At 58.2% G+C, this 14,075-nt stretch overlaps 1 protein-coding gene across 6 annotated transcripts; it reads left to right on the top strand.

Moving 5' to 3' along the window:
* The first annotated feature begins 8,892 nt into the window (after positions 1-8,892).
* On the top strand, positions 8,893-13,652 carry CIRBP (cold inducible RNA binding protein). 6 transcript variants are annotated; one of them, XR_014685995.1, is made up of 8 exons: positions 8,893-9,010; positions 9,673-9,781; positions 9,872-9,978; positions 10,344-10,482; positions 10,590-10,674; positions 10,810-10,874; positions 13,212-13,316; positions 13,495-13,652. XR_014685995.1 is itself a non-coding variant. In XM_084499077.1 (7 exons), the coding sequence occupies exons 2-7, from the start codon at positions 9,679-9,681 to the stop codon at positions 11,308-11,310; spliced, it is 516 nt and encodes a 171-aa protein (XP_084355203.1). In that variant the 5' UTR covers positions 8,893-9,010; positions 9,673-9,678; the 3' UTR covers positions 11,311-12,030. The 6 variants fall into 6 exon arrangements, 4 of the variants coding, with proteins under 4 accessions (XP_084355203.1, XP_084355202.1, XP_084355201.1 ...); XR_014685996.1 differs by having other exon boundaries at positions 10,807-10,874; XM_084499077.1 differs by lacking the exons at positions 13,212-13,316; positions 13,495-13,652 and adding an exon at positions 11,294-12,030.
* Positions 13,653-14,075: the final 423 nt, after the last annotated feature.

Here is a 14,075-nt window from a genome sequence, read left to right as displayed (position 1 = left end):
GCACCTCCACGGGGGGTGTGCGCCCATCCAGGGGGTCCCACGCTGGGTGCCGGGACCCTCCTGGCTGCCTCGGGGGGGTTGGCGTGGTGCTGGTCACCGGCACCGTGCAGGGGGAGGCAGCCCCCTCCCGGGGGAATGGAGCCCGCTGGGGGGGCTGTGGGGGGCTGGCGGCGTGGGGGGGCTCGGGCTGGGCTCTGCTGCGTGCAGGGGGGGGGTTGGGAGGGGGGTGTCTGGAGCTGGACCCCACACTGGGGAGGCCCCGGGACCACCCACTGCCTGCAGCACCGCCGGGCGGCTGCAGACCCCCAGCGCTCGCACCGCGACCACCCTCTGCGTGGGGCCGGGGGGGGGGTTCTGGGGGTGGGGAGGGGGCTCAGGGTTGGCTCCTGCAGCCTCGCAGCCCCCCCCTCGGACCCCCTCCCACGCCACCCACGGCCACGGCGCTCGGGTTGTGCGGAGCCCCGAGGCGCCCTGCAGCGGGGACGGGGGTGCTGGGGGCTACTGGGGGGTACTGGGGGGTACTGGGGAGTGCTGGGGGGTCCTGGGGGGTGTCAGGGGGTCCTGGGGGTGCTGGGGTCAGCCCCATGTGCAGCCAGGAGCCGGGGGTCTCACCCAGGAGCCGGGTGGGGAAGCGGAGGGGATGCGCAGGGGTGGCACTAGGGGGGGGGGGGGGCTGAGCGTGGCCGTGGCCGTGGCCCACGCGTGCAGGGGGTGTGTGTGTGGGGGGGCAGGATCGGTGCCGTGCACGTAGCGTGGCTGCCCTCTGCTGCCACGGCCGCGCTCAGCACCCAGCGGCACCGCGCGGCACCCATGGGTGCAGGGTCCCGCGGGACAGCGGGGCCGGGGGGGGGATGACCCACGCAGGGACACGGGGCAGCCTCCAACGGGCTGATATGGGGAGCTGGGGGGGGCTCTCCTCCCCTTCGGATTTTGGGGGGGGGGGACTGAGCCGTGCCGGGGGGGTGCAGCCGTGCCGTGCCACGTCTGGTGGGTGCTGTGGGGCAGGGAGCACCCGTGGGTGCGGCGGGGCAGGGCTGGGTGCCCGCACGGGAGACACCCAAGCTGCAGCGGGTGCACGCCCCCCCCCCCCTCCCCATGCCCACCCCTCCCACGCACCCCCCCCCCCACGAGCACCCACCCACGCAGACACCCCAGGGTGGGGGCTCAGGGGGCTCGGGGGGGGCTGTGCGGAGCCTCCCCACAGGGCTGTGCCCCCCCCTGCTGCCTGCCACCCCCCCCCCCCAAAAAAAAAGGCAGCGCCCAAAGGGGGCCCCGTGCGGTGCGGGGGGGGGGGCCGAGCTCAGTAGCCGTGGGCGTTAAAACAGGAACCGCGCCCCCGCTTCCCGGATCTCGCTCTTTTTTTTTTATTATTATTCTTTTTTTTTTTTTTTTTTTTTTTTCCAAAACATGAACTGTGCTGGGGGGGGTTGTTGGGGGGGGGGGAAGGAGGGGGTGGAGGAAGGGCAGCAGCGGGTCCCCAGGGCCCCCTCCGGCTGCTGAGCTGTGCCCATAGCTCTGGATGCTGCTGGGGTGCCCAAAGGTGCCCCCCCCCCCAGCTGGAGAGGGTGGGGGGCCCAGGGGACGAGCAGCCCCCCCCCAGCAAGCACCGTCCGTGGGGCTCAGACTGCGCCAGGGCTGCAGGATGGAGCTGCCAAAACTTTGCCAAAACTGGGGCCAAGCCTTTAACACCCCCCCCCCCCAGCACCGTGACCCCCCCAGCACCGTGCCCCCCATCCCATCCCAGGCCTTTCTACAGCCCCTCAGCCCCTGGGGGGGGCCCTGGTTTGCGGAGATCCCACCGTGTGCCCCCCCCCCCAGCAGGCTCCTGGCCCCTTGTGCCCCCCCTTTATCTGCAGAGCCTCCCGCACTGAACAATAGCGGCCCCCCCCCGACCCCCCCCAGCCCTTCCCAGCCCCTGCCAAGGGGGTGCTGAGCGCCAGCCCCGCGCCCCCCCCCCCAGCACCGCGCTCGGAGCCTTATAGGGGCAGGCCTGCATGCACGGAGCCGGGGGGGGGCTTCAAGGGGGGGGGGGGGAGCTGCAGGAATGCTTGCAGGCATGGAGGAGCCCCCCCCCCTCTGCTGACACCCCCCCTGCCCGGCTGGAGCGGGATCCCAGCACCTGGGGGGGGGATTTAGGCGGCATCAGCGGGGCTTTAAAAGCAGCTGGGGAGGGGGCTGCAGCCCTGGGGGGGGTTCCTCAGGTCCTGCTGCTCTCAGGGGTGCTGGGGAGGGCTTCCCAGGGCTTTTGGGGGCTCCGGCAGCGGGGTTGGGTTCTTGGGGGGGGGGATTTCCAGCCCAGAGCGGGGCTTTGTGCCTGGGGGGCTGCATCCCCTCGCCCCCCCCCTTCGGCTCAGCGTGGTGGGAGCCTGCTGCTGGTGCCTCCTTCCCTGGTGCTCTCAGGGCCATGGGGGGCTCCTGGGTTTGTTTTTTTTTGGGGGGGGGGCAGCTTTTGGTGGCCCTGGGGGGCTGCAGGGCGCTGCTGGGGCCGTGGCCCCGCGCAGGATGCGGTGCGATGCTCGGTGCCCCATTTCGGGGCGAGCTCAGCCCTGGGGGCCAGGATCACCCCCAGCCCCACGGTGGGGCCCCAGCCCCGTTCTTCTCAACCCCCCCCCCGTGAGAAAGCCCCCACCTTGCCCGCGGGGCGGGGAGGCCCCCGTGAATTGGCTCTTTGAAGCAGAACTCCCCTCCTGCCAAGCGCCAGCTGCGGGAGGACGGCTCCACAAAGCGCCGGCTTTAGCACCAAGGTAACGGCTCAGCGGGGCGAGGGGCACGAGCGGGCGAGGGGCTGGGGGGGGCGAGGACACCCCCACGGCGCTGCCCCCGGCCCAGCTGCAGGATGGGGAGCGGAGCCCACCCGGTTTGGGGTCCCCTCGAAGGCCCCGCTCAGGGCGCAGCGCGACGGGGCGGCACCGCAGGGGCAAAGGGTGCTTTTTGGGGATGAACCCCCAAAAAATTGGGGATGTCAGGGGGTCCTCGCTCCCCTCGTCCTTGTGCAGCCCCGCTGGCTCGGTGCGTGCCGGGATCGGGGCCTCCCCTGCGAGGCCGCAGCTCCCCGGGCAGGCGTGGAGCCGCTCGAGGCAGGGACCTTGCCTCTGCCTGCCCTGCCTGGGGGGACCTCCCCGACCCGTTTCCCCTGCCTTAAAGGGGGAAAAATTAAAAAAAATAAAAAAAAAAAAGGAGCAGGAGCTGCGGGGAGAAAGTGACCCAGACGGCCAGGAATCCGCTGGGCTGTCGGGTCTCATTCCTGCCTGGGGAGAGGTTGGGTTACAGCCCGGCACCGCGCAGGGGGGCTCCGAAGGGGGACGGAGATGAGCTCCCGGCACGGTGCTCAGGGTGATGCTGCAGCTCGGGGGGGGGGGGTCCAAGGCTGTGGCTGCCCCCGCAGAGTCCCGGTTATCCCAGTTTGTGTCGCCGTGCCTGGAGTTGGGAGCACCAAACCCGCTCGGCTGCGCAGCTCCGGGTCGTTCACGTGCCCTTGCAGGCGGCAGAACGGGAGCGCAGGCGGCGTCCTCGTGGCCAGCAAGGAGAAGGCAGGGGGAAAACGGGGCCCTGGGGCCCTCCTGCAGGGAAACTGAGGGTCCCCATACGTGGGGGCAGGAGGGGATGAGCCCCCCGCCCCAAGCACCGCAGCAGCGCTGCTCCAGCCCCTGGGGCGAGTGGTGGTGAGGAAGGGACTGGGGTGGGAGAGCCCCGCTTCCCTCCTGCACCCCTATGGCTCACCCAGTGCCCGTTTCACCTCCTGATGGGGTGCGAAATGCTGTCCCTGGCACCCTGGCAGCTTTTTTTTTCCCCCTACAGACCGAGATGAAAATCTCCCTGCATCCCCACGCCTCCGTCCCGCAAGGTCACCCGGCGTTTGCCCGCTGGAAGTTTTTTTTTTTGCGGTGTCCTCAGGCAGCATCTCCTGACCTGAAGAACTACGAGGCTGCAAATACTCTTAGATGATGATTAATGGGAGCTTATATAACCGGGATGAGTCCCTGATACAGCTGGTAGGCTGACAGGAGCGAAGGTGGGAGAGAACCGCGCTGCTGCTGCTGCTTTTTCCACGCCAGAAGGAGCCGCAGCTGGCGCAGGGGCCCCTGGAAGCGCTCCCGGCACGGATGCAGGGGTGGGACGGGGCTGTGGGGGGCGAGGGGCGCCCGGCCTCAGCCTGGGGGGGCTCCCCGGGGTCTCCCCAGCCCCATGAGGGAAGCAGAGCAGGGTTGGTGCGGAGGCACGGGCTCTGCGGGGAGCCTGGAGCTGTCGGATGTTCCCGAGGGCCCTAAAGGGACCCCAAACCTGCAGCCACCGCGCGGGCGAACAAGAACCGGGGCGGTTCAGCCCTCTGAAAACCCGGGGTCAGAATTAGGGGGGGGGGGCTGAGCCCTGTGGCCCCCGAGGTGATGGCAGAGCCGAGGCTGCAGCGCGGAGCTGCTCGGGGTGTGAGATCTGATCCGCCCTTGCAGCTAGGATGGAAAAAAAAAAACCCAAACCACGACTGCTCCCAGCTCAGTGCAAATCCCTGGCGTCACACCCTGCTGCCGGGTGGCTCTGCAGCCTGGGAAGTGTTTGCAAAATGCCCCCAAAATTCACACCTGGGGGGGGCGTGGGCAGAGTCTGGCCACGTCCTTGGCGCGGGTGAGCCTGCTGCGGTGCGCCCCAAAAGGGATTTGGTGATTTTGGGCTCCCGGGGTCCGCGTCCCTCCCTCCTCCCAGGGTGCTGGGCCAGCCCGGTGCAGGGTAAAGGGGCTTTTTGGGGTGGATCCCTCGGCACGGGGTCTGCGGATCCCTGTGAGCAGCCTGAGCCTCGTCTGCTCTGCGGGTGCCCCCCCTGTTCCCCCGGGGGGGTAACGGCACCGTGCCCGCTGCGCCCACTCCCCACTGGTGCTAGCGGGGATGGAGCAATGGGGAACTGGGACTGGGATGGGGCTGGTTGCTCGCTCGCTGCCCAGAGAGGGTTGGAAATGCATTTGGGGTGTCCCCCACGCTGCTGTGACCCCCCCCTGGCTGCCTCGGGGCGATGTGTGCCAGCCCTGATTTCGTGCAGCTTTTGCAAGCCTTGCTGGGGAGCCGATCCCGGCGCTTGCTGCTGCTTTGTCCTACAACTTGCTAAGTCCTAGTCGCAGTAAATCACAGAGGGAAATGCAGCAGCAACGTTTCTTGCCATGGCAACAGCCTGATTGCGTCAGGGCCTTTTTTTTTTTTTTTTCTCTTTTTTTTTTTTTTTCTCTTTTTTTTTTTTTTTTTTTTTTTTCGAGCTGCAAAGCTGGATAAGCAACTCCCTCAGGGAAAGCAGTGAGAGAGGAGGGAATATTTTTTCCTGCGGGTTTCGGGGCCGCCCGTTCTGAGCTCAGCCCCAGCTCAGCATTTTCTCTCCGTGCTTCCCAGTCCCAAGGCTGGCGACGAGACCACCGAGGGTCCCGTGGGGCAGCAGGGGCTGGGGGGCTCCGCAGGGACAGGGCTCTGCGTGCTCCCCCCTGCTCCGTGGCACCGCTGGAAGGGTTTGGTGAGGGGACCCCTGGCTGGGGCCAGCCTCCGTTCCCTTTTTCCCTGCAATCCTGGCAGAAACAAAGGGCGAGGAGGAGGAGGAGGAGGCTCTGCTGGGCGCCCCCCCCGGCTGCGTGCAGGAAGGGTGGTCCCGGGGGGGAGGAACACGACGCCGGAGCGCAGAAGCGTGGCTACGTGGACGGTTTTGTTCCTGCTCCTGTCCTGCTGTTGCACAGTTTGTGCAAGCCAGAGCCCCAAAGCGGGCTGTGGGTGCTGCTCCAAAGCCCTGGGGTGCTCGCCTGCCTCCCCCGTGCTCCTCCCCACCCTCCTGGGAGCTGCTTTCCCCAGCCCTCGCTGGAGGCAACGGCACACGGAGGATTTTGGGGCTGGTCAGTTTGGAGCTCCCTGCTTTGAGCCGTGGCTCTGGGCAGACCCCGGAGCGCTCGGTGCCGCGGGGTGAGGCTGGTCCCGGAGGCCTGGAGGAAAGCCCCTGCAAAAAGGGCCCAGGGGGAACCCCCAGCCTGCAGGAAGGGCTTTGGGGTGCAACCCTGGCAAGGCTCCCGGGGAGGCAGGGAGAGGCCTGGGCTGGACGTGGAGGCTGCAGCGCAGGCAGGGCAGAAGGGCAGGCGTTCAGCACGGCCCCGTCACTGCCCCCCTCGCGTATTACAGCATCAAGGGCTGGTGGGCTGCCTTCAGGAAATAAGCGTTACCATTTATACCGTGTTTGGTACCATAATCCCTGTCACTGGAGGCTTTTTTTTTATGATTATTATTTTTAACAACAACAAAAAAAAGGGTGAGACAAACATCTGTCAGGAGCGGGGTTGCATGATTCAACAGCCGAGCTGATCCCCGCAGTCCCTCCGGCCTCCTGTGATTTATGACTGAGCGATGATCGCACGCCGCAGCCCAGGGAGGTGAAGGCACGGCCTCGGCTTTGGGGAGCTCGTAGTTCCAGCCGCCTGTTTGGAGCCCTTGGCGAAGCTTTCACCAAATTAGGGCACCGCGAGCACCGCTGTCCCTTCTCGTCGGGCACCCAAAGGGGATGGAAAACGGGCCCGAGGAGCCTCTGCTCTGCTCCTGGGCTGTGCAGGGTGGTTTGGGCGTGCAGCCCTTCTGCAGAGCACTGCACGTGGTAGGGTTGTGTGGTTGCTTTGCTGCACGGTTCCCTCGCTGTGTTGTTCCCTCATTGCCCCATTGAGCAGGGCCGGTGCCAGTGCCAGCCTCTGCTGCCCAGAGGTTTGCTCCGGGGAGGCAAAGCAGGCGTTATGCCCAATTAACTGCCCTAACAACCTGCGAAATCTGCCAGGTGAGGTATTTACTGAGCCACTCCTCCCAGCACCCGGTTTCAGCTATAGGTAGCCCTGCGGTGTGTGTCGAGGTTTCTCCATCCCGGATCCATCCTGGATGCTGGGCACGACGTCCAGCTGGGAGCAGGGGCAGCTGCTGCAGCCTGCAGCACCAGCCGCTGCGCCGAACACCTTGGATCAGACGGGAACGAGCAGATCTGGAGCACGTGAAACCTCCTGAGAGCAGCAGAACTGGGGCAGCGCGGGCAATCCTGGTTAATAGAGCAGGTGTGAAAGGAAGGGCATCGATGTGCACCCAAAGGAGACCAGCATTATGTCCCCTGCTTTTTGCAGAAACATCCAGCCTCTGCTGGGGAGAGCTGCAATCCCCATACACCAGTCCCACAGGGAGAGCTGCAGTCCCCATACACCGTCCCCATAGCTTTTGGTCCTGCTAGGACTAAAACACCCCAAAAAGCAGTGCAGGGAAACAGCTCGGTGCATCAAGGTCACTTTACCCGCCCTTATCACGAGCAGAAATGCTTATGTTAACGTGTCCCTAATTGAATCCGAATGCCGTGCTGGGGACGCCAGCTCAGGGCTGCGCTGTCATCTTCCCTCTTGAAGGGCAAAAATCAATTTGCGGTCTCAGCTGGCTCACGAGCCCACCCTCCTCGTTCCTGCGGGCCACAGCAAAAACCAGGCAGAAAAAGGCAAAAACCAGGCAAATTGGCCAGAGCTGGCAGGTAACCTGGGCTTGTTCAGTACCTCAGACTCTCTTCAAATTGGGAAGCGCTCTTTTTATTTGCAGAAAATATTGTCTTACTTCACCCTGCTATTCAGTTTCATCTCGGTTTTAACTATTGCTCTGATATTTTCCAAATGTTGAACCTTTTCGTCTCCTCTTACTGCAGAGTGTATCACGTGCATTTAATTACCAACAAATCGTATATACAATGCACGTTATTATAATTACTTAATGTTCTTATTCTGGACTGGGAAGTTAATTAGTTCTTTTCACAGTTTTGCCAGTAAGAAAGTGCTACTACTGCTGGATTGGTGTCTCACCAGTGCTGTATTTTTGCATGTTTCGAGCACCCCGGCTGTGGTGCTGTCCCTGCTGGTGCTGAGCTCGGTGCTGTAGCGAGGAACGAAACAGCAAAAACTAAACTAATTAAACAGTGGAGACTGGGGCAGAGAGCAGGACCGAGATCCCTCTGCATCTCGTCATTACCGCCGAGAGCTGAGCGGTGTGGGCAGAAAGCTTTGCGTTTAGTTTTGCTGTGGTTTATTTGGAACTATTTTATTTTGTGACTGATTTTATTTTTCCATGCTCAGGTAGGGGCATCGGGGCCGTCACCGATCCCGTGCCGCCTGACGTGGCAGCCTCCGCTCTGCACGGCGGCGGTTTGGAGGCAGAACTGCAGCTTTGGGGGGAAAAGCCGGGGAATTGGGAGCGCTTTGCAACATCCGTGCAGGCTGAGCTCGGTCAGCGCCCTGCGGGAAGCCTCTGACACAGACATTTTCACCTTAGAACCCCCCACTCTGGGCCTTTAACCAGTGAAATGCAAAACTGAGCTTTTATTTTTGATTTTAATTTTTATTGGATTATAATGTTCGTGCTTTGGAACCGGTAACGGGGCTTTCTCGCCCCACAGGGCCACCACCGGGCAGCGGGGCTGAGGGAAGGGGCGAGGAGCCGGGGCCAGGCCCAAGATGGCGGCGGCCCCCTCAGGCGGCCCCTTTGTCTGCGGCCGCCGCATTGCTGCGAAGGGCGCGAAACTGGGGCAGCGCCGCCACGCCCCCTCGGCGCGCGGGCCGCCAATGGGCGGGGCGGGGCGGGGCTTCGGGGGGCCCCAGCGACCAATCGCCTGCCTCCACTTCCTTCCTTCTCACAGGGGCTCTCCCGGCCGACGGCCGCCGCGCTGGCGGCCAATCAGCGCCGGCCTCCACGCCCCACCCCCACGTGGGAGGAAGGGGGGCGGGGGAGGGGCGCCGCGGTTTTGTTTTCGCTCCCCCCTCCCCTCGCCGCGCGGCGGGGCCTCATGAATATTAATGAGACGCCAGCCAATCAGGCGGCGGCGCTTCGGCGGCGCCAGTCGCCCCGCCCTGCGGCGGCGGCTCGATCTGCATATGCATGAGGGGGGCGTGGCTCAGAGCGAAGCTTTATAAGCCGCCGCCCCGCCAGCCTCGGCGCTCATCGTGCTGAAGCTTTGGGGGCGCTGCGTGGATCCCGCGGCTCCGCAGCACCGGTAAGCGCCCCCCGCCGCCATGGGCGGGCTGCGGCCGGCCCGGGGGGGGGTCAGGGCGGCGAGGCCGGCGGTGCTGCGCGGCCGGAGCGGGCCTGGCCGGGCACGGGGCTCCGGAGCCGGGCTCCCGGTCGGGTGTGGGTGCCCTCCGTGGGAGCCGGGGGCCGGGCGGAGCCGTCCCGGTGGGGCCCTGCGGGGGAGAAGGGGCGCGGGGAGGGCCGCGGGGCGCCCTCGGAAACAAAATGGCGACGGGCCTCGGCCGTGCAAAATGGCGGCGGGCGGGAGGAGGGGCGGCTCACTGCGCCTGCGCGGGGGGGCGGGGCGGGAGGGAGGGGCGGGGGTCCCGCGGCCGGGCGGGGGTCGGCGCCGAAAGGGGGGGGGGGGGGGGGGGGCCTCAATGGGGGCGCGCATGCGCACTGCGTCCCCGGGCCTGACGGGGGCCTCGCGGCCTTCAGGGCCTGGCGGGGCGGCCCCGGGCCCCTCGGGGGGAGGCCTCGGCCCCGGCTCCCTGCCCCGGCGGCTCCCCCGCGCTCCGCAGCGGGCACTTGGTGCAGCTGGGTCCGGTGGGGGCTCCAAGTTGCTGCTGGGGGGCCGAGGTTAACGCTTGTGGCGGTGGGGATGCGAGTCCGGGCGGCGCTGAGCGCGGTGCGGTGGCTTCGTTGCAGGTCGTGATGGCATCAGACGAGGGGAAGCTGTTTGTCGGCGGGCTGAGTTTTGACACCAACGAGCAGTCGCTGGAGCAGGTCTTCTCTAAATACGGACAGATCTCCGAAGGTAAGGCTGCGGCACCCAGTACCGCGGTGGCTGGTCGGTCCCGGGGGTTGCACAGGTGCTGATGTGTGCTTTTTTTCCCTCTTTTTATAGTTGTTGTGGTGAAAGACAGAGAGACTCAAAGATCCAGAGGTTTTGGCTTTGTTACATTTGAAAACATAGATGATGCTAAAGATGCGATGATGGCCATGAATGGAAAGGTAAGGAGGCCTTGGAACCGACTTCTTTCTTACCTCAAAAGGTCATAATTGAAGCTTGGAAGGTCTGATTCTGTTCAATACTGCTTGGAAAAATGGATAAATACTAGTATTCTAACAAAAAATGTAAAAGAATGCAGAAGCGTGTGTGTTACTAAAGTTTTGTAGTGTTCTAGTGTTCTTTAACTATGCAGTTACAAAAAAATGACAACTGCTTGAAAGTTGGGTTACTTTCATAGTTGGCTTAGCTTTGGCATTTAATAAAACCATTCTTCATAAGAACTAGTAAATTCCTGTACTGCTTCATTAAAAGTAACTGTGTATTACTGTAAAATAGCAAGCTGACTTGCGTGTTTTGTGGTTGTTAGTCTGTAGACGGACGTCAGATCAGAGTTGATCAAGCCGGAAAGTCATCAGAGAACAGATCTCGTGGATACAGAGGGGGTTCTTCTGGGGGCAGAGGCTTTTTCCGGGGCGGCAGAGGTCGGGGCCGTGGCTTCTCCAGAGGTGAGTGTGCATGAATGACTTGTACTCCTTGAGAACTTGTACTTCTTGAAATGATGACGCATTTGTCAGAACGCTAAAGAAAAACCATAACCTGGTTTCTATTCAAGGAGGTGGAGACAGAGGCTATGGCGGAAGCAGATTTGACTCCAGAAGTGGAGGATATAATGGTTCCAGAGACTACTATAATAGCAGGTAATGCTGTCACAACTCCTGCCGTGGCTTGTTGTAATAAAGCTCTTGATGTCCATTGCCTGTGTGCCGGAAATGTCAACAGGCTGCAGAAATCGTTGAACAAATACAAAGCATGTGGTTGTTTTTTAACAGCAGGAGTCAAGGTGGCTATGGTGACAGGTCTTCAGGAGGATCCTACAGAGACAGCTATGACAGTTACGGTAAGTCTTGGTTCAAATGGGAATGATGCGTACGTTGCTGTAGGAACTCTCTTAAATCTTCTGACCCTGTTCTGAAGTCTGGAAATACTGTAAGGCTCAGTTGGACTGTGCCACTATTTCTGTTCTTGCCCGTAAGAACCAATCTGTCAGGCTTTGGACGTGGTTGTGCCATTTAAATTTCTAATTTGTAATGCATGTGTAGGAGTGCTTGGATCTAAGGCAAAGCAAGTTTTTTTTAAATACGTTCTTCGAGCTTGAGACTAAGCCAAAACTCAGAAGCCCTAACAAACTTTATTCAAGGGTGGGGGAATTCTCTGACGTTGTAGCGCACTAGCTTCTGGAATAATGCAAGGGAGTAAAATGCTGGAACTTGTCTATGCTTCAGTGCCTTTACAATTGTGCCTGCTTCTTGTCCTCAGCTACACACAACGAGTAAAAATCCTTCCTGACTCAAGATCGTCCTTCCAATGGCTGTATTTATAAAGATTTTTGGAGCTTCGCTGAAATCGTTATTGTGTAGTACATCTACTTGTATTTTCACTTTTGTAGTATTATCAGTTCTAATCTTGTCAAACACAGCCTGACAGCTTCTGATATAAGATGGTCTAATTAGACTTTTCTTTAAGAAAGCTCTGCTTTCAAGTGTTTTTAATCTTTTTTGAAAGCACTTCAGATTTTATTTTATCCTTCATGATGAGCCAAGGCGTTTTTTTTAAAGTTGGGGCCCCAATTCAGTTTCTTTTGAGATAGAAAGGACCTTTAATTCAATGTTCACTAGAAGCTGAACAAGCTGTGGACTTTCTTTTTTTTAAGTGCATTACCTTCGTCTTTTGTAACATTCCTTTAGTGTAGCAAGGTAGGAATGCAGCCTGGGTACAAATTGGAAGGCAAACCACCTTGATATATCTAAAGAGAAACTCGCTTGTATGTTCAACCTGCATAACGGTATTTTTACTGTTGTAATGATGTAAATTACCCAGAAGTAGACTTGCAAACTTACCATAAAAGAGGTTCTTGAAAATGTTTATTTATATTGTCCTTTTTTACTGGAAGAAATATGCATATTCCATTGATATTGTATTTGAAGTGGTAAAGGATTCTTGTATACAGTTTTCTTTGGCTTTACGAAGCCTATTAAAAGACCGTCTGAAATGAACTCTGCTCCTGACATTTACATTTCATTGCACAACACAATCCTTGAAGATGGAGAACAGTCTAGGATGCCAGAGGAGAGGAGAAAAGCAGTGAATAGTACAAGAGCAAACCAGATGTACTGAACAGCTGCTAGAATTTAATCTTAACCGGTCTTTGCCATGTGAATTTTTCGACATACTTTCACATAAGAATAGTCAAAACTTGTCTGTAGAGGCAGGTGACTGAAAGCATATACCTCAGGATGTTGTAGTACTCAAAGTCAGCAGAAGTGGAGGGAATGCCAGGGTTAGTGAGGATAATGGATGTTTCCTTAAAATACTGAAATACCCTGCACTGAAAAGCTGTAGTGAGGAATTAGTCCTTTAGTAACTGGACTAGTTACTAGCTTGGTGGAGTGTTCAATGGTAGGTAAATTGCCGTAATTAGCTAGCTTTGTCATTGCCTTACAAGTTCTAAGAATTCTTTGCTAGCATATGGAAACTGCAGTGTCCTTGGAGAAAAGAAGTGTTGTGCCTCCAACAGAAACCTCTGAGACGAAAGCTGCTCTCTTGGCTAGTTCATATGTGGAAATAGTCCTGTAATTCGAGGTAACTCCTTTTGCTCATGTCCGCATCCTTCCTCTTGTTGAGAGCTCATTTGAAAGTCTAATGTACCTGTGAAATATTCCTTTGACAATTTTGGTCAACTGATGGAAAAATTTTAACCCATGCCGTATGCAACCTTTGGCTTGTGGCACAACTTCAGTTCCACAGATCAGAGTTGGGCATGCAGTCATGTCTTGCTAGTAGGTATGGAAGCAAGATGGGAAACCGAATTCCCTGACTCGATATGTGTTCATCTATTGAGACTCTTTTCTAGACTTCATTAAGTTGCTCACTTTAATTGTAGCTTTCTTTGCCATCCTACTTGTTGCCATTAACTTTTTCCCATAGCCCACACTTCCTAAGCAGCCATGTCAAAGTGGTTAACCCTCTGCTTAGGGATCAAATGATACATTGGCTGGCATATCAAAGGCATCAGCCAGCCCCGGAACAGTTTTCCCAGACTGTGCTTCTGTGATGTGATGGGTTCAGCGAATGGCTTGTGAAACCCTCGTATATGATGTGACTTGTGTTGGGGGAGGTGGGTGGCGATGTAAAGGCTCTGCTTTATGTTATTATTAATGCACCTCTGCTTTGGCAGGCTGAAGAGAAGATGGACGCTCGCCACGGATGCTGAGTGGGGATTCTGAGCAAGGAGAGCGTTCCTTCCAGGGAAGCAGGACCAAGATGCGGGTTTGCCAGCCAGGTAACATCTTATTTCAGTCTGACCTTCATCCCAGGAGCTTTTCCTGAACCAAAAGATTTGGCTCTCTTACTTTTTAACAGCACTGTTCTTTAAGTGGTAAAATCTGCCTTCAGTAGCTTCAAGATGAAAATGTTCATAGACTCTGCCTTTAAAACTCACTGTCTTAATTTTATTTCAGCAATGAACTGCATCAGGGAAGACCGAGAAGGACAACCTTAGACTGGAATGGAGATGAAGAGCTTTAAGCAGTGTTGTTACTGGTTTTTATATAGGTCAATGGATCAAGGAGTTAAGCCAATTGAGCTAGAATAAAATACTGGAATTTGGAAAAAAAAATGAATCTTTGTAGTACTTTTGTGGGGAAAAAAAGATGAATATTAGTTTGCGGCCAAGGCATACAAGAAAAATTTAGTTACTTGTTGTGTATTGCCCAGCTAAAGCTACAAAAAATGTTCTGGTGGGGAGGTGGACAGAGGGTAGGTAAGGTAGCCTGTCTGTAAGGTCAGCTTTGAGGAAGAACTTAAATTGTATTGTAACATTGAATTAAATGTAATTCCATTGTTAGTGCATCTGTAAAAACTTCAGTAGTGAAGTGGCTACATCTGAAGGGAGCTGTCAGATAGTAATTACGTAAACGATGAATATTTGTGCAGAAGAGAAGCTTCTTCTGCCAGTTGAGGAATGCTTGAAATGGTAACGAATGCAGAAGTCTAATTAGCACTTGAACGCTAAAAGCCATTTTGAGCTTGGATAAGGAAT

Source organism: Aythya ferina, assembly GCF_964211825.1.
Source record: "Aythya ferina genome assembly, chromosome: 26".
NCBI classification, from domain to species: domain Eukaryota; kingdom Metazoa; phylum Chordata; class Aves; order Anseriformes; family Anatidae; genus Aythya; species Aythya ferina.
Note: the sequence above shows the minus strand (reverse complement) of the source record. Positions and strands in the feature narration are given on the sequence as shown.

What these genes read in the sequence shown, in the direction of transcription:
- CIRBP (XM_084499074.1), top strand. Translation starts at nt 9,679, where the DNA reads ATGGCATCAGACGAGGGGAAGCTGTTTGTCGGCGGGCTGAGTTTTGAC. An exon ending in GGGCCGTGGCTTCTCCAGAG is followed by an intron (nt 10,483 to 10,589) that starts GTGAGTGTGCAT and finishes TTTCTATTCAAG; the next exon opens with GAGGTGGAGACAGAGGCTAT. An exon ending in AGAGACTACTATAATAGCAG is followed by an intron (nt 10,675 to 10,806) that starts GTAATGCTGTCA and finishes GTTTTTTAACAG; the next exon opens with CAGGAGTCAAGGTGGCTATG.